The following is a 19,785-nucleotide window of genomic DNA, read 5'->3' as shown; positions in this document are numbered from 1 at the left end:
ACTCCTTTGATTTGCTTTGAACCTAAAGACAAGCACATTGAGCCTTGAGCCTTTGAGAAACTCCTGTGAGCCTGGTGGGGTAGGAGGTTTTAGAACATCCTCCATTTTTACTTTATCAAGTCTTAGTTTGGAGATATCTTCAGTTATTCTGAATAATCTAAATTTTCCTTTTGCTGGTTTTCTCATAAATGAAATGATGACATTTACAAGGGGTTAGTAAAGTACACTGAAGGCTTGAGAAAAAGTCCTATATATGTGATTAAAATTTTGGTAAGCAGTAGAATTACTTTCTTCGGTTTACATTTGTTTTGTCACTGGCTTCTAAATCTCATTTTCTTTTCGTGAACGTATTTTTGATGTATAATGAATATTATAAAATTTGTCTTAAGTGTCAGCGGATTTTGACAGGACATAATCTGAGCTTAAAACAATTTCTTGGAGATTATTATCAGTATAAGTACCTGTATTTTCTCTTTAAACAGATTATCCACTGGATTATAATACCGGGGAGGATAAATCCTCAAAAAACCTTCTTGGTTCTGCTACAAGTGAGTATTTTGGAGTTTTCCTAGTCACTATTCATGTCTCTCAACTTTTTCCCCTGACATGCATGGGCCTTTTTCTTGTAGTATAGTTTAGGAGGCTCCCAGTATTCAGCTGAGTTGAAATTAGATACTGGCTTTTGAAAAGTTTTTCTATGGGAATAAAATTGGAAGAGTGGATGAAAAGAGAGGAAAGGAAAAAATGTAAGCATAAGTTGGTTCTTCATAATATCAGGCAAATTCCTTGGAGTGAAGAAAGGGCTATGAATTTACTTGGGGAAAAAATTATTGCAGAGGTCCTTGGCCATGCGAGTAGGAACATACTGCATGGGAAAGGACTTCGAACAGTAGTTTCAGAGGTGGTCACATCAATGAAATCCTAGAAAACAGGGATTCTTTAATATGCGGGTGTGATTATTTTCCTGTTGTTCTTATCTCTACTAATAATGGCTCCAAAGCAATACAATAAAAATAATATACTCTTTGTAAACTAAAGCAGCAGTGACTAAGGTACTAGTGGTTTTATTTCTTGTCATTCCAGCCTGGCACCGAACCTAGTGGTGGGCCAGCTCAGGAGACTCCTGGGAAAGACATCACCACTGACGCTTTGCTTTCAGTGCTAGAATGTGGGTAGTTACAGTCTGATGCTGGTCGTTTTTGGTCATTCCTGGAGAATATAAAACTTCCTAGAAGTTTTCTTATTTGGAGAGTAGTAATTGAATTGAGTATAAGTAAATCTTAGTAAAATAGAAGATTAGGTGTTTGTGCATTTTCCTTGTTGCTTCCAGTGAGTCGAATTGCTTGAATCCCGTTCTTCCTCACATGTCTTTATAGCTTTTCAAGATACTCAACTAGTAGTACATGTGCCTAGGTATAATGTACCTGAGCTACAGTATGTGGAGTTAAAAGTCACTTGTCTTTATCTTTTCTTCTTTCCCTTTATTTCTCCTCTCTTCCTCTCCATAGAAGACTATAGACTTGGGTGGACTTTTTAAGGAACAGGAAGAAGAATGTTAAAAATACCTGCATGAGGAGAATCCTTTTATGTAATATTTAACTTTGTTACATATTAGCTTAATATTTTGTTTTACTCTATTGGTGGCAACTGATTTTTTGGATGTTAGTGAGTGTAGTACTTTTAAGTAGGACCCTTCACTATCTAGTCAGTGATGGCATTAAAAATAGGTGCTTCATTCACTGCTGTGGGATATAGTTTTTTTAGGAGTGAAAAAATAGTGCTATTTTGCATATTTGGGTATTAATGTTATTGTTGGTGTCCTTAAATTCTTATTTAAAAAGTCTAGGTGATATAATAGTCATCGTAGCTCAGTGATGCTGAATTAGCACCATTATTTCATGGGGTTGGAGATTAGTCCCAGACTGAAAGCTCTCCAGCCCCTCTGACGGTCATGGTTGCTGCAAAGGAGGGGGTCCTTCGGGAAGCAGCACCTTCCACAGATTTAGATCAGGGGAACCCCCCGATGTCCTCGGTGTCTTCTCTGTGTTTTCTTCTGGGGGTAATGCCTAGACACTACTAAGTGTAGCCATATTTTAGTGGGGGACGTTTCCCTGTTTGTGATTACTTCTCTAACCAGTGTATTATGTTAACCAGTTAGATGTAGAATTTTCTTTAGATCCTGCTTTTTGGATCTTTCTCTTTGAAGATGTGTTTCTTGGTGACACATCATTTATTTTTATGACTCTCGAAGGGCAGTTCCATTTACCTCCCATGTTCAAGGTGTGGGCAGAATTTGTGTGGTGAGACTAGATGTCAGCTGAGCCTCCGCATGGCAAGGGGCTTTCGAAAGATCTCCACCTCTCCAAGTGTCAGCACGAGAGAGGAGGAGGAGCTGCGTGATGAGACTTTGCTGTCGTAAGGCTCAGAGGCGTGACCTAACACTGCTGCCCTCTGTGCCTGTGTCCTCTGGTTTTCTCGGAAGAGTCAGGGACTGTTTTTGTGCCTGACTTAGCTGTCGCCTCCAAGGTGGTTTAACTTTAAAGAGTAAATAACAGAATAGAATCGGGCCAAAGAGCTTGTCTCTGGCACCAGAGTGTCCAGGTTTGACTCTACTCATCACCCCATTCTAAATTAGCTCGACGTTGGCCAGTTTTGAACCTAATTTATTTTTAATATTTAGATGGTATTTCCTAAACAAGTCCGTGGCTTTAATCTTAATAGAGACTCCTTTTTTCTTTAACCGTTGAGCAGTTAGTAGCCATAAGAAATATATGTCACCAGAGTATGTTGCTTCTGATGGGACTCAGTTGTCAGAGCATGTATCCCGCAGATATAGACATTCTTGATATTCCATAATTTACTTCACTGCGAAAAAGAGAGAAATTACTTAGAGCAGCATTCTGGGCTTTGTATGTTTGCCAGTTCTGGCAACTCTCCTGCCTGATTCTTTTGTTTACATTCTTGAACCAGAACATTTAAATATTTTACATCAACAAGGATTCTTCTCATCACCCTTGCTTTCCTTGTGCTTTGTCACATGGATTTCCCAGACGACTCTATTGTGATATTCTTGTAGGTCTGCCTTTACCCGTAAATACAGTCTGCGTTTTGTAAGAATTTCCAGACCTGCTAAAGGCTTAGTTTCTGTGTATATGTTTAAGACAAATATAGTTTCTGTTCGCAGTCAAAGCATTGTTTATGAAAGTATGTATTTTAAGGTTCTGGAATGAAAAGAGAGTGAAGGTGGGCATGCTGCAGAGGTAGCCGCAGATACAGAGGAGGAAGTAGTTTTCTGTTGGCCTGTCTTGTTCTTTTGTAGCACAGTTAGTTTGTGTCAGAAAGAGCCACTGCTGTACAGGAGACTGAGTATAACATGATGGCATTTGGTTCCTAGTAGAATTCCGTTCCTAAAGGAATGAGATGGGGCGAATGGTTCCCCAGCTCAGAGATAAGGGGTTTGGCCAGTCAGGAGAAATTAGAGTCTGGTATCTAGTTTGGCATTGTGTTCCAAATTATCACCTCCACCTCCACTGAAGGCTTTTTTTTAGTGGCCAGATTATCATTGTGACCAACTGCCACGTGTTTGGATATAAGTTGAGAATGGGCAGAACAGAATATTCACAAAACTGCTTTCTCTCAAAAAAAACAAAAAAACACTATATTTCGAAGTGTTTTGTGAACATAGCAAAATTATTGCTAATAGGTTAGATGAGCTGAGAAAGTAGAAATTTGCTAAACTTTGCGTGTTGCTAAGTGACCTCTGAAATGATGAAAAATAATATTTTTAAATGATGGATAGTGTAAGTCTTCCTTAGTCCACGTGTGAGTGTTAAAATTTACGTTAAAAAATAATACTCTGAAGCTGCTTTCTTTATGCAGATTAATAGATGTGTTCTTTTCTTCTTTAATAATAAAGGCCTAAAATTTGAAATCGGAGATAAGATTGCCCTTTGGAGCACAAGAGACTTAGAGTATAGACTTGATTCCAAAATTAGGGTTCTGTGAAGCAGTCAGCTTGGACCGAACTTTAGCCAGCAGGCTAAGCAGCAGACCAGATACTATGTATTGCAGTACTGGTTGAGATTAAGAGTGGGTTTATGAGGAAATACAGAGTTTCCATTGCTGCTTTAACTTGGTTTGTGAGGAAATACAGAGATTCCGTTTCTGTTTTTATCTCATGGTAAGGTCCCTCCTTAGCCGTAAGAATCAAGGTCAAGTTTCTACCAATTTTCTTGGTCCGTGGGCAAGGTTGACTTTTATTCCTAGGCGTTTAAAAAGCAAATAGAAAGTTTTTGTATGTTATACTAATGATTGGAAACAAAGTACCACCACTTTGTTGTCTTCCAGATTGTAGAATCATAATTATGTAAAGGTCAAAATGAGTAACTGTCTACTGGTCATCGCAAGTGGTCTAAAATGTCCTGCTCTCTTCTCCTACCATAAAGCACGCACTTACAGGATCTGCTCTGCCGACAGGGCCTGGCCGTGTTAGCATGCTAGCTTCTCCTCCATAGACCCTTCCCCGCCTTCCACATCTGTGATTTCCATAGAACGTGTGATGAAAAAGCCCTGCGGATCTCTCTCAGGGAAGGAGTCTAAGACGGAAGTAACTGCTGAGGCATAATATGTAGCCCCTGCCAGGTCTTTGTATTTTAATAGGAGAGATACCTGATACTCGTGAATTAACTTCCCAGATTAGATTGAGAATGGAAGTTAGATTCTCTTGAAGTTCCATCTTATTACTGGAGGGAGCCACCTGTCCCCAGCACCAGCTTCCCGTGGCGTTCTGCCACTTCGTGCCTCTCTTGCACCTTCAGCTGTTGAAGCAGACGTGAAGGTTTGGACCGCTTTGTTAACTCGCCATCCAGCATCCTCTTTGCAAAGAGTCAGAACGAGCGAGTGTGCAGCTTGCTTTACCTGCAACACTTAGAGTTTTATGACTTTGACTTAATTAATCTGCCCATGCCTATACCTGCCCAATTCATAGAAGAATTCGTGTGACTTATTACTCATAAAACATTGATCAGAGTTATTGGAAAAATTTTATTCTATAGTGTCACTTTGGGATTTAATCATATTACCAATAGATATTATTTGTTTAAAAACTTAAAAACTTTCTGCCGACCTTTGGATAATAATCTTCTCATTTTCCTTACTTTTACAATATGATAATCACCTGTTTAGGAAAACTTTTTTTCTCCAGGCTTTTTTATTTTTATTTTAAACTGTAAAACCTTTTTAAAGAAAAACAAGCTTTTTGGGCAAATTCAAATTTTGGTTGTCACATTTCTTCCCTGTCTATAATGTGGAATTCTACTTGAATTTTGTAATAGGACAAAGACAGTGTTTTGGTAAAAAGTTTGGGGAAGTTTTTTTTTTTTTTTCTTTTTTAAAGGATATAAATTTTAAATTCCTTCTGAATATAAAAATTCAGATTTATGCTTTATACTTTTTGGCTGAAATTTGTGTCCTATATTGGACTTACTATAGTAAGATGAATAAAAAAGCAATTAGTCCAAAAAAAATGTGAAAAGACCATTATAAAATGGTTTTTTAACTATCTGATATTAAGTTATATGAGAGTATTTAGGTATATTGGTATTTCTTCTGATTGAATTTTGTTTTAGATGCCATTCTAAATATGGTGAATATTGCCGCTAATATTCTGGGAGCAAAAACTGAAGACCTGACAGAAGGTACCTAATAATTTCATGGGTCTTTTCAATATCTGATACTCTAGGGTCTTCTTAGTTAAGAAAATTAATTAATAACCCAAGCAATTTTGTTTTTCATTTAAAGATGTAGAAACGATCCAAAGCAACTTACCAATCTTCGTTTATTCCTTGATTATTTGAATTGCACAGGTTTTCTCGTATGATCAGATCCTGTCTAAAAAATTCATGAATTTGTTTTTTGACTCTTTCCTGCTGAAAAAGTATAATGAATTTTTCCTTTTTCTCTTTGAGACTTTGATGCCCTAATGGTACTTCAAGTATGCTTTTCATTTACTTATCAAGTAGCTACTCAATTTAGAAAATAATTTTTCCCTTGCAGAATGCCAAATAAGAATATTATTAGCAAGGAGAAAGAATCTTGCCTTTTTTGTTTTTAAAAAATACATAGTTCCAAGTACAAACTTAAAATGACCCATTTATTTCTTCTCGTTCTCTTTAGATACTCAAGTGTCTAGAAGGCATACTAGTTTTATAAAATTTCACTAAATTTGTAGTCATCTGACTTGTGTTAATTATTATCTGAGAAATGGAGAAAGAATTTGCATTACTTAGAGTAGTGACCTGTACAGTCACTTCTTTCTGAAAGAACTTTGATAAAAATAGTCTACAGTAGCAACCCTGTTTGACTTTTTTCTTCTCCCCTGAGAAACGAAGGTTTTTTATTTGTTATAGTGAAATATTTTCGTGGTATAGCTTTTAAAAATTAACACGGGACCCTTTTCTTAAAATAGGAAATAAAAGTATATCCGAGAATGCCACTGCCACAACTGCACCTGACGTGCCTGAGTCGGCTCCTGTTGCAACTCCTGCTTCATCACCTGAGTAAGTGATACTGTGACATTAGAGTGCTGTTAAAATGGAGAGCTGAGTGTACTAGTGCATACCAAGGTGCTTGTGGCTCGTGTGTGAAGTGATTGTCTATAGAAAGCTCAGACTCGGACGTGGTTCCATGGTGTAGTGGTTAGCTCATCTGCTTTACATGCAGCAGGTCCTGGGTTCACGCCCCAGTGGAGCCGCGGTCCATGGTCTACAGCCATGCCACCCCGAACAAGCCCAATATCTGCTCTCGGAAGCTAAATGGGGTCAGATCTGGTTAGTACTTGGATGAGAGACCACCTAGGAAGACCAGGTGCTGTAGGCATAAATAGTAACTAAAAAAAAAAAAAAAGCTCAGACTCATAGAGCAGACATTCATGGCCACTAAAAACATCTTTGAGTTGCTTTTGGGTAGTAGGAATACCCTTCACTCTGAACCAAATGTTTGTTGTTTTGATATTATGTATTACTTTTATTATTCACAGCACTGAATCTTTTTCTTATTGAAAATCATTGACCAAACTCTGCATTATAGCTCTGAGGACAAATTTTAAAGTCCTGTTTTTATTAAGTTCAAATTTAAAAGCATCGATTAAGTACCTGTGCCATGCCTAGAAAGCTGTGAGGGGTACCAGACATTCATAAGAAATCTATTTGAGATAGAGATATTCTTGGTGTTTCTAATTATGTGCAACTGTGATTGCTGGTCCCAAGTTTATAGCTAGGCTTCTTTAGCTAACAACACAGTATTCCTTAATTTTCAAAACTGAATGAAACCGATTTCATTTTACATATATACATACCCATACACACAACACACACACATAAATATTTGTTGAAAGAGTAGGCTAAAGTAACAGTTTTTACTTTCTGTATTAGAGTTTGGTTTTTAATATATTTTTGCATAATTGTTTATTTTTTATTTAATGATTATTTTTATTTATGTTTTTCTTAAATTCGTTTTGGCGATTATATGTCAATCTGAAGAAAATAAATGAAAATAAAAGAATCCATGATTGGGTGTCACTATTATTATTATGGAAAGACGTATTTTGTTTTCCCAGGTTTGAGCTTTTTTTTAAGTAGAGCTCTGATTAGGGTGTATATAAGATGGTGGTATATAACTTAATTTTTACCAAATTAATTCAATTTAGTTTTTCTCCTTCCCCTTCTTCAGTCATTGCTCATTTTAACTATCTGTTTGGTAGATAATAAGTAATATACCACCTAAATATGTAAGAAGTGTTATTAGCAACTATACCTGTATCTATACCCATATCTCTATCTATGTATCATCTATTTAGAGAAGCATAGCCTCGTTACATTTTAGTTTGTTCCATTTATTATTTTTACTGTCAACAAAATTAAAGTACAGCTTTTAGATATTGTCCATTTTATTCCTGCATTTACTATTGTGATATTAATCTCTATTTGAAGACATTTCCTGGCTTCCTTAGTAATTTGTCAGAGTAGGAAAATTTGTATATGAAGGTATTTTTTTAGTATTCAGATTTAGTTTTTCAGATTGCATCTTTCATGCTATATGGTCCTCACCTTATGTATTACCTGCCGTGTATTTATTGTGGAAGGATCCATGGACATTATAATTTCCAACAGTATTTCCACTAGCTCTACCCCCATTCTCCCCTCCCTGTAGACATACTCCAGAGCTCAAAGATGAGATTGAGTTAGTGGCGCACTATTCGTTTATTTTTAACTGGGATTTTCATTAAAGTTGTTAAGTATTTGGCTTTTAATAATAAAAAATTAGCCCATGTGACATTACGATTATTTTGAGGAGGGATATATTTCTTCTTTCTAGATAATCATGTATGTGCACACGCGCGTATGTGTGTGTGTGATGTCACTTTGGAATTTCTCAGATAAGCCACAGAAAAATTATCTTTGGTAAATCTAGCTGCTTTTTAGGTTATTCAAGCACAGAGTGTTAAGAATCTTAGATTCTCATTCTGGCTCTGAGACTTTATAGCCTTTGGGTAGCTCAGTATCTGGAATAACGAGCGATGAGGCTTATAAAGATTTAGTGAAGATTTGTGGAAGGAAAGGCACACTATATGTTCAGTAAATACTCATGTTCAAACAGTGCTTCAAGATAATAGAAAAGCAAAGTTCATTTGGTAAATGTGATTTGAGTCATCTGGCTGGTCAGTTGATAAATGGTCTTTTTGTTACCATTTCTGAATATTTGCTTTTATAATGAAAATATTCGAAGGCGGAAAAGTAATCCAAAAATATCTGAGTTTCATCTGTATTTCTAGCCTTTTATCTTATATATGATACATCGATCTTCCTTAAGCATAGTTTTAACTTTAGATTTCTAATTAAAGCGATTTGTAATTTTGGTATGTATTTCTAGGTTGGTAACCAGTGAAGAAAACGGCCATGACAGAGAGCCAGCACCACCAGATACTCCAAAAGAAAGCCCCATTGTACAACTCGTGCAAGAGGACGAAGAGGAGGCAGGTCCGTCTACAGTGACCCTTCTGGGTAGTGGTGAACAGGAAGACGAATCATCGCCCTGGTTTGAGTCAGAGACACAAATATTTTGCAGTGAACTGACCACGATTTGTTGCATTTCTAGTTTTTCAGAATACATATATAAATGGTGTTCAGTTAGGCTGGCTCTTTATCGGCAACGCAGCAGAACTACTGTGAGTCAAGAGAAAGATTATCTCGTATCAGCTCAACCACCATTACTGCCTCCTGCAGAACCAGTAGATGTTTCAGTATTGCAGCCTCCAAGTGGAGAATTGGACAGTAAGAGCAAGGAAAAGGAAGCCGAAACTGTTGTTCCAGGTGACTTAAGTAGTGTGCACCAAGCCGATTTGATTAATCACACTGTAGATGCAATTGAACTTGAACCAAGTCATCCTCAAACTCTTTCTCAGTCTCTTCTCTTAGATGTCACTCCAGAAATCAATTCATTATCTAAAATAGAAATATCCGAGCCTGTTCAGTATGAGGCAGGACACGTACCATCACAAGTGATTCCTCAAGAGAGTTCTGTCGAGGCTGATAATGAAATGGAAAGGAAGTCTGAGAGTTTTAGTTCTGTAGAGAAGCCAGCTGTGATCTATGAAACGAACAGACTTAACGAAGTCATGGACAGCACTGCTAAAGAAGACGGAAGCTCTGTGCAAGCTGTCGCCAAGCCGTCTGAAACAGCGGTGCCGGCGGTAAACACAGCCGCCGCGCCAGACGGCGAGGACGGGGACGCCAGAGTGAGCACGGCTGACACACCGAAGCAAGCGCCGACGCCCGCCGCGGATCCTCCTCCGTTACCTGACGTGAAAGAGGAAGACCCGTCTCCAGAAGACGCCCTGTTAAGGGGGTTGCAGAGGACAGCCACGGATTTTTATGCCGAATTGCAAAATTCTACAGATCTGGGATACGCTAATGGGAACCTTGTGCATGGCTCCAACCAAAAGGAGTCAGTGTTTATGAGACTCAATAATCGTATTAAAGCCTTAGAAGTTAACATGTCTCTCAGTGGTCGCTATCTGGAGGAGCTGAGCCAAAGGTAAGCTTTAATAGGACTTAGCACAGGCCCCCTCGTGCAGTGAGGTAAGTGGCAGGATGCGATCTGCGACGAGAGGGTGTAGCTATCTCGTGATGTGATAGTAGCGCCATTGTAGCTGGAGAGAGAGAAGGTTACTTGGATGTCGATCAGTGACTTAGAGAATTGCCGTTCATTTTTAGAAGTACTCAAGGTTGTAACACCTTTATTCCTAGGCTGGTAAGTTTGACTTATCTATAATCGGTTTCTCCTTTCTTCTGTTGCTTATCTTTAGCCACGTTGACTCTTTGATTGTCAGGGCACTCATGGGAAAAATTATAGTCTGTAGACCTTCAAGCTCCTAGCGGAACTTGACAAGGTGTCATTCAATAAGCGAAGACTAGACTGCACTGGACGGCCAGGCCGCACAGCCCCGACAAGCCTGCTGCCGCCGTCGCCATGCTCCTGGGCTCCTCTGAGCCGGAGGCGGCGCCGCGTGCCCGTCAACGATGAGACCCCGGGCACCGTTCTCCGTCTCTTCAACCTCTTTACTCTTTTGTAATCCCTTAAGTATCCACTGTCTTTAAGACTTCTCCTCCAGCATTTTGTACCTGCCTGGGCACTGAGTGTCCGGAGTTTCCGAAACACTTGAGTCTTCCAGCTCTTCTTAAACCAAATGCTACTGAGATGTCACTAAGGTAGTCGTCGTGTCCTGAAGGCGACTTCTTTCTCAGCTGTACATATGCTTCATTGGCAAATTGTGCGTGTGCGTGTGTGTGCGCGTGCATGCACATACGTGTGCGTTTGCCTTCTTAGCTCCCACGTACTTGCCCTTACCTCTGCCTACGCCCACCTGCACCCCCAGCGGGAACCACAGAAATCACTAGTAAAGCTTTTTTTAAATTGAGATTTAATCAACATTATATTAGTTTCACGCATCCAGTGTGATGGTTCAATATGTGTATATGTTGAGAAATCACCACAGTAAGTGTAGTTAACACGTGTCACTACGTAGTTGCAAGTTGTTTTATTCTTGTGATGAGGACTTTTAACGTCTCTCTCAGCAGCTTTTGAATATATGTTGATACGGTATTTACAGCTATAATCGCCATTCTGTCCATTAAAGGAGCTACTACCTTCGTTTTTCTTCTAGGAGTTTTAAGTTCCCATGACTTACTCATTTTATGACCAGAAGTTTGTGCCTTTTGTCCCCCTTCACCCATTTCGCCCACCCTCTGTCCCCTGCCTCCGACAACCACCAGCCTGTTCTCTGTATCTAAGAGTTTGGAATTGGTGCCCCCCGCCCCATTTTTTCTTTATTTTTAGTCCACATGCAAGATCATACAGTGTTTGTCTTTCTCTGACTTAATTCACTTAGCATAATTCCCTCAAGGTTCGTCCATACATGTTGTCACAAATGGCTAGACTTTCTCCTTTTTTATGGCTAAATAATATTCCTCTGTGTGTACGTGTGTGTGTGTGTGTGTGTGTGAGAGAGAGAAAGAGAGAGAGACAGAGAGAGACAGAGAGAGAGTGAGAGAGTCACGTTTTCTTTCTTCATCCATCACTGAGATTGCTTCCATGTCTTGGCTATTATAAATAATGTTTCAGTGGACATGGCGAAGGTGGGGTGCATATATCTTTTTGAGTTAGTGTTTTCATTTTCTTCAGATAAATACCCAGAAGTGGAATTGCTGGATCATAAGGTAGTTTTATTTTTACTTTTTCGAGGAACCTCATACTGTTTTCCATAATGACTGCCCCAGTTTACATTCCCACCAACAGTGCACAGAGGTTCCCTTTTATCCTTGCCAACACATGTTATTTCTTGTCTTTTTGATAATTGCCATTCTAACAGGTGTGAGGTGATATCTCATTGTGATTTTGATTTCCATTTCCCTAATGAGTAGTAACTGCGTACCTTTTCATGTATCTGTTGGCCATCTGTATGTCTTTGGAAAAATGTGTATTGAGATCCTTTCACCATTTTTAAATCAGTTTGTCTGGGTTTCTTTGGTTTTCTTTTCTTTTTTGGCTGTTGAGTTGTATGAGTTCTTTATATATTTTAGATATTAACCCTTTATCAGATATATGATTTGCAAATGTATTCCCTTTCCGTAGGTTGCCTCTTTATTTTGTTGGTAGTGTCTTTTGCTACACAGAAACTTTTTAGTTTGATGTAGTACCACTTGTTTATTTTTGTTTTTGTTGGGCTTTGGTGTCAAATCCAAAAACCCATTGCCAAGATCAGTGTCACGGGGCTTCCTGCCTTTATTTTCTTCTAGGAGTTTTATGGTATTAGGTCTTATGTTCAAGTGTTTAATTCCCTTTGTGTTAATTTTTTGAGTATGGTGTAAGATAGTGGTCCAGTTTCAATTTTTTGCATGTTCAGTTTTCCCAACTCCATTTATTGAAAAGACTTTCCCATCCCCATTGCACATTCTTGACTCCTTTGTTGTACATTAATTGACCATGTGTGCAACTAGTAAATATTATATAGCACAGATGCGTAGAATTGATGTTGAGGTAGCAAATACCTCATGGGACCTCTTTATCCTACCCTTGTAAGTGGTCCTGTATCACACAGGCCTCACAGCCATTTGCAGGAAAAGATTTGTCTCAAATATTGAAATCAAAAGTACATTTCCAGTAATAAATTATTAAATAAGAAAGCTAATTTTAATTAATTCCTACTCCACAGGTACCGAAAACAAATGGAAGAAATGCAGAAGGCTTTCAATAAAACAATAGTAAAACTTCAAAATACTTCGAGAATAGCAGAGGAGCAGGTTGGTCATCTTCATGCCATATTTGCTTTTTATTTAAATTTCCATCGAATTTTGTAGGGTCTTCTGGTAAGAAGGATAAGTAATGTTGGTTTATATTTCCCCCCGATAGCTAATGATTAATACTTTTAGTCATGTTTGGAAAGTTATCTAGCCGTTAGCATTAATATCTCTTCTAGAGAAAATTTTCTCGAGCATTATTCATAATACATTTCAAGATTTGTGTGTGTATATATGTGTATAGAATCACAGTGGACTTTTATGTAACTTCGTCAAACTCTCAAATCTTTTGTGCTTTTCTATGTAGATAATCTTCATTGATTCCAAATAAGAACAGCTCTATTTCTTCTTAAGTCTTATACCTTTTATTTCTCCTTTTTTCTGCCTCTCATCTCTTGCCTAGAGCTGTACTATGATGCAGTAGGACTAGCAATAGTGTTCATTCTCGTTTTGTTGATTTTAAGGGAATGATTTCGGCATTGCACCAACTGTGATGTTTGTTAATAAGTTTTTGTAGTGTGTTACCATGATGAAGAAATTTTATACTTTTATAAAAATTTATTTGGGACTAAAGGATGGTGAAATGGGGTGAGGTGAGGAGAGAGTTTAGTTGCATCTTAGTCTCAATATTGGACATATTTATAATTGTGGTTCTATAAAAAGTTCTTCCCAAATTGGTTTTCTTTTTGTTAATGAGATCGAGAGTTGCTTACATATTCAGAATACAAGTCTTAACAGAGATAGGCTCTACACATATTTTCTCTCAGTTCATTACTTGTTTTTTGTTTTCTTAAAACTATCATTTCAAAAACACAAATTTGTAATTTGTTGAGGCTCAATTTACATTTTCTCTTTGTTTTGCAAAATATTTACCTAACTCAAAGTCACAAAGATTAATTCCTTTGTTTTCTTCTAGAAGTTTTATAATTTTAGGTTTATGTTAGGTTCTGATTTAATTTTTATGTGCTGCAAGGTGTGGATCAGAGTTCTTTTTGGTGGGGAGAGGGATGAGAAACGTGAACACCCCTTTGTTCTAGCATCGTTTTTTGAAAAGACTCTTTTCTCCACTGAATGTTTTGCACTTTTGATAAAAATCATTTGACCATATATATATGGGTATTTTTCTAGGCTGTTTTTCTGTACTGTGTATCTGTTTGTCTTTATGCTAATACTGCACTGTTGTGTTGTAACTGGAACTTTGAACTCAAATAGTGTGAATCCTCCAGCTTTGATCCAAAAAACTGTTTGGATCTTGATTGGGATTATTTCCAGTTTATATAGATCAATTTAGGAAATTGACATCTTAACAGTACTAAGTTTTTTGACCCATGAATACAGTATTCACTTAAGTCTTCATTAATGTTAATGCAGTGATTTCTCCTGTATATTTGCTCTTTGCTTTATATGTAATATCTGTACCTAATATCTCAAAGACTTGTTTAAGTACTTTCAAATAAACCTGTGTATTAATAACACTGTTGGAAGTAAATCTTGATTTGAAGTGTTAACTGATCTATTTAAGTGGTAATAACTGTCAGAATTTATCAGTGTTTTCAAACGTGAGTCAAAAGAAGCAGTTTAATGAGTCATGTTCAGCATTTTGAAAAGATGGAGTAGGGTCGAAAGTTCTGCAGTGGATCATAGTGAGGGGAGTAAGCGAAAGTTTTGTTACGGTTTTACGTATCTTCCTAGCCGCCCCCCCCCACACACACACAAACACAAACACACACACACACACACACACACACAGTTCTATCGTGGTTTTATATATCTACCTATGTCCCACTCCCACCCCTCCCCCCACACACTAACACACAGTTGTGACTTAAAACTCATTTAAGTCTAAATTTGAAAACCTTGGATTATATAGCTATTTCATATGGGGTCCTAAGTTAGACTGTTCGATTTCCTTGGCTTCTTCCTGCCCTTTTTCTCCTCCCCAAATTCATTAATAAGCTGAATTTTTCAGTACCTTCTACTTAATATAGATTTATGACCATGAGTATGATACATAGTTCCCTAAAATATGCATGCAAATTATATTTTAAATAAATAACGTGTTTGGCGAATATTAAAGTTTCTAAAATTCAGAGCTGAAAAGATGGGTGAATTTCTTTCTTTGGCGATAGATTCTAGCATTGACTAGGTAATCACTTGTAGGTTTTTGACTCTGTGATATCTTAAGTTCCATTCTAATAAGCTATAAAGTAGAACTTTTAAAACCTTCATATGACCCTGCTTTGTATCCGAAAATAGTCTTCAGAATTTTTTCTAAGCATCTTTATGCCAACTGCTTTGGTTTAAATACATGTGTCTAACAAAGTGACTTTTGCACATAGCTGGTTATATGGTGGTTTAATTATATGGAGCCCATATTAACTTGCAAAGTAATTGATTAACTTCTGTTAGACAATATTCTACATGGTAGCAGTGAATGGCAAATGGTTTTACAGGGGAAGGAGGAGGAGGAGGTTTGAACAGTTTCAGATTCTCGAAGTGTCTTTTGTTATTTTAAATTTCTACTCAAAGTTTATGATATTCATTCATTAGGAGCTTTCTTTATTAGTATCTCCACCCCCTGAAGAACTTATTAGTTTTTCCAGATTATTTTACTTACAATTTAGCTAATGTACAGATGAAACACAAAGAAAAGTAATGCTTTTTTCTTCCTTCATCACAGGATCAGCGGCAAACTGAATCCATCCAGTTGTTACAGGCACAACTGACCAACATGACCCAGCTGGTTTCAAACTTATCCACAACGGTAGCAGAATTAAAACGTGAGGTAATTGTGACTGTTGGAATTGTAAGACACATACATAAAGGTTGTCGGAAAGGCAGCTTGTTAAGAACAAGTATCTAAGACAAAATTGTCACTTGTAGAAAAGTTTTCAGAACACCAGAACGTGACATTATAAAGTTGTAAAGATCATAATCTTTTGGAAACATGGCTTTCATAGTTTCGGTCTTACCTAAAATACAGTTAGTTACAAAGCCATTCTTTTAGTCCTTTTGCAAACTATTGATAGTTGCAAAACATACTTCATTTTCAGTTCCCAAAGGCTTGAGATGCTTAGCAAAGCAAATATTTCATTGATTTTAACAAGTTTTTTTCGAGCAGCCAGTTTGTGTGGGCATGAGCTCTGCAGCCCCAGGTCGGGGCATATAGCGGGGACTAGTCCCTGGCCTCGCAGGGCCTCTGCGAAGGACAGCGGCAGAGAGCGCAGCGCGTGTGCGGGGTGGCGCTGGGGAGGGGCTGCTTTAACCGGAGGGACGTGCGGCTTGTCAGCGGACGCGGCGCTAGAGCTGGTGCTCAGGAGGAGTTAGCCACACAGAGGCTGGGGTCAGACGGACCGCTGCCTGGCCCAGCGAAGGGCCCGTGCTTGGGAACAGTGCGATGTGTTTGAGGACAGAAAGAAAGCCGGTGTCATTGGAGCAGAGTGGCTGAGAGAAGCGAGTTCGGGGTGCTGGCAGGGGCCCAGTCACGCAGGCCTTCGGAGGCAGTTAGCGCTCGGATTTCATTATGATCATTCCAAGCCATTGGGAAGTATCGAGTGCAGAAGGGACACGGATCGGCCCTGGACAGCGTTGCGAGAAACTCCCCAGTTCCCGCCCTGTGGCGAATTCCCCCCTGGGAACAGTGAGAGTGGGGGCGAGGCCAGCGAGGAGGCAGTCGCAGCAGCTCGGGCGAAGCGATGCGGGCTGGCCTGGGCTCGGAGATGCGGGGGGCAGCGTGAGGGTGTCGAATCAGGGCGTGTTCAGGAGGAGGGAAGACAAGCCCTGCCCCCCGGTTGGATGCGTGGGGCGAGGAGGAGGGGCCGGTCCTCAGGGTTTGGCGTAAAGAACTGGGGGGTTGGCGTTTCCGTTTTGCAAGGTGGGAAGACGAGGTAAGAGCATGATTTTTTTTCCTCCCTGTAAGGAGATAGTACAGATGGAAGAACAAAGCAAATGGGACAGAACGTTAGAAATTGGTGAAAGGGATATGTTCACGTACTGTTCTTAAAACTTTTTCATAGATTGGTAATTTCCAAACTGGGGAAAAATGAATAATAAAACGCCTTAGCGAGTAGTCCATTTGCAAAAATCATACCCCGCATTCATGGTTTTGAAGCCTGTTGAAAAAAATGTGTGAAATGATTTGCCCTTTGAAGCTTAAATCCCACTATATTTTTTCTGGTGCAATTCTTAAAGCATTATTATCACCCCCTTCTCATCTCAGGTTTCAGATCGACAAAGCTATCTCGTCATATCTTTGGTTCTCTGTGTTGTCTTGGGACTGATGCTGTGTATGCAACGTTGTCGAAACATCTCTCACTTTGATGGAGATGACACTTCAAAACTTCCTAAAAGTGATCAGTATCCAAGCCCTAAAAGGTACCGTCGGCATCGTGTTTCCCAGCTTCCTTTTTTTAAACTATGCTCGTTGTATTTTTGAGAAATTGGAGGAGATACATTGGTACTGAGATTATTTCTTTCCCCATCTTATTCCCTTGAAATCAAGACATTAAAAACATCATCGGAACTAGTGAGATGGTTCTGTGCTGGGAAGCTCTTAGGCTGACAGGGAAAACATTAACAGCGAGCACATAAAAAACCCGGAAATGTTTGCTAGGGAAAGATGCTTGAATGGGGAATTCAAAGGGAGAGGAAATAGGTATTTTAATATTGTACTTATTAGAGAATGATCCTTCACTGTTTTTTTTGCGTGTATTAGCAAGAACCGGAGTGTTACCTTAGAGATGAGTCCCGTGTGGCATGAGTCCCCACGTAGCGCCAACTACAGAGTAAATTACATGTAGTGTATCCATTGTACCCAGTGATGACGTTTCTTAATGTCCTAGGTGTTTCTCTTCCTATGATGATATGAATTTGAAAAGGAGAACTTCCTTCCCGCTCATCAGGTCCAAGTCTCTACAGTTAACTGGTAAAGAAGGTAAATTTTTGTGCATTTCCAGTATATTTATATAAATCGAAGCCAGCTTGCTTGTGGCATCTGTATAACATCCATGTTGTCATGTTGTGTTCAGGACCATCTGCAGCAAACAGCGGATATAAGTAACCTTTGTGTCTGTGTTATGTCAAAGCCACTTTATCATTTTCACACTTTATTTCTGTCTTTGTTCCTAAAAGCCCAGAGGGTGGGGAGGGGGCTGAGTTTAATTAGCTGTGAGTAGCTGTGTTTGTACGTGCTCCTGTTTAGAAGTATTTCTTTTTAGAAAGGGATGTTTGAGAAAGTTCAGCAGATATGGAAAACCTGAATGTGCTCCCATAGCATCCTGTGCTTATCTGCTTCCTCTTCCTGTACAGGTAGGCTTTGTTTTGTCTCTAGTTTAGGACTGTGAGGCATTTCTGGAAAAAAATCTAGTCTTTCTCTTTTTTGTAGCCCAGAATCTGTAATGGCATTCTGTTGTCTAACACTCAGTGGAAATACTTATGGCATTCTGTTGTCTAACACTCAGTGTGTACTGAGTGGACGTTTTCCTACATCAAACTTTTATATGTAGTGCTTTAAATAGTGTGTATTAAGAGACTTATCCTCATAGCAATATTAAAATAGCCAAGCTAATTACATCTGCCAGGAGTGCTTTCTTAATTATTGACATCTCTCTCCTTCTTTAGGACTTAGTAACTGCCAAGCATGTTTCAGTTGATTAAATCATTCAAGTAATCATTCCTGAGCTTTACTGGTTTGCTGTTATCACAAAAGTTCACAGACTTAACACCTATCTTGTGTATGTTTGCTTAGGACTAGGAAATCGCTTCCTCCTTCCTGCTTTTTTCTTCTTTTGGCTAATATGCCTTTTTATAACTGAAATTTTTAATTGAAACATCTCCAGAACTTTTTCACTTTGTAAATCTGAAACTCTATGTCCATTCAACAGCCTTTCTTGCCTAATCGCTCTGTCTGGGACTTGCCGTGCTGTGTGAAGTAGAAGCTGCCTTGTTCCTGAGCCTAGAGGAAAGGCTTGTCGCCTTGCACCGTCGAGTGTTGTGTTGGGTGTGGGCTCTTCACGAGTGATCTTTAATATGTTGCAGTAGTTCCCTTCGGTTCCTAATGTGAGAGTTTCTCTCAGGAAAGGGTGTCGAATCTTGTCAGATGCTTTTTTCTGCATCACTTGAGATAATCGTGTGGTTTTTGTCCTTTCTGCTGTTATTGTGCTATGTTACATTGGTTGATTTTCATATGTTGAACAGTTTTTGTATTCTAGAGATAAATCTCACTTGATCCTGGTGTATAATTCTTTTAATGCGCTATCGAATTCAGTTTGCTAGTGTCTCGTGGGGCTTTTGCTGTCTGTTCATCAGGGATGTTGGGCCACAGTGTTCTTTTCTTGCAGCGCCTTTGGCTCTGGTATCATGGTGACGGCGGCCTCCTAGCATGAGCTTGGAAGTGTTTCCTCCTCTTCAAATTTTTGGAAACATTTCAGGAGGATTAGTGTTAATTCTTTTTTAAATGTGTGGTGGAATTCCCTGGCAAAGCCGTGTGGTCCTGAGCTCTTGTTTGTTGAGAGGATTTCGATTACTGACTCAGCCTCCTTCCTCGTTGCCGATCGTTGTGTGTGACTCGGTTGTGGTCAGTGTGCGTTTCTAGGAATTCGTCTAGTGCTCGGTTTCCGGTCTGACGGAGTGCAATTGTTTGTAGTAGCCTCTTATCATCTTTTTCATTTCTGTGGCATTTGTTGCAATGTCCCATGTCTTATTTTTACATAAGGCTTAGTACTTTGTACAAAGTTGACATATAGTAGTACAAAATTGGCAAATTAAATAATTTCTTGCTTTATTAAGCATCTGAAGTTGTGTGTTTATACTTTGATTGGCAGTTCTGTCACTCGTGCTGGCCGGCCAGATGGACCAAATTTGTTTTGACTTTTGTGACACATTTTATTGTGAGATATATAAAAAGTACATAAAACTAAAACATACGACTTGT

General features: G+C 38.9%; 1 protein-coding gene across 1 annotated transcript in view; it reads left to right on the top strand.

Annotated features, from left to right (window-relative positions):
- Window positions 1–19,785, top strand: part of SUCO (SUN domain containing ossification factor) — a 58,393-nt gene that overhangs the window by 33,045 nt on the left and 5,563 nt on the right. The window contains 8 exon segments of the mRNA XM_016147167.2: window positions 483–548; window positions 5,628–5,696; window positions 6,467–6,557; window positions 8,929–10,092; window positions 12,770–12,857; window positions 15,535–15,639; window positions 17,074–17,228; window positions 17,696–17,787. Of these exon segments, the coding sequence (XP_016002653.2) occupies window positions 483–548; window positions 5,628–5,696; window positions 6,467–6,557; window positions 8,929–10,092; window positions 12,770–12,857; window positions 15,535–15,639; window positions 17,074–17,228; window positions 17,696–17,787 (1,830 nt within the window).

This window comes from Rousettus aegyptiacus, unplaced genomic scaffold (genome assembly GCF_014176215.1).
Source record: "Rousettus aegyptiacus isolate mRouAeg1 unplaced genomic scaffold, mRouAeg1.p scaffold_m13_p_17, whole genome shotgun sequence".
Lineage (NCBI taxonomy): Eukaryota > Metazoa > Chordata > Mammalia > Chiroptera > Pteropodidae > Rousettus > Rousettus aegyptiacus.
Note: the sequence above shows the minus strand (reverse complement) of the source record. Positions and strands in the feature narration are given on the sequence as shown.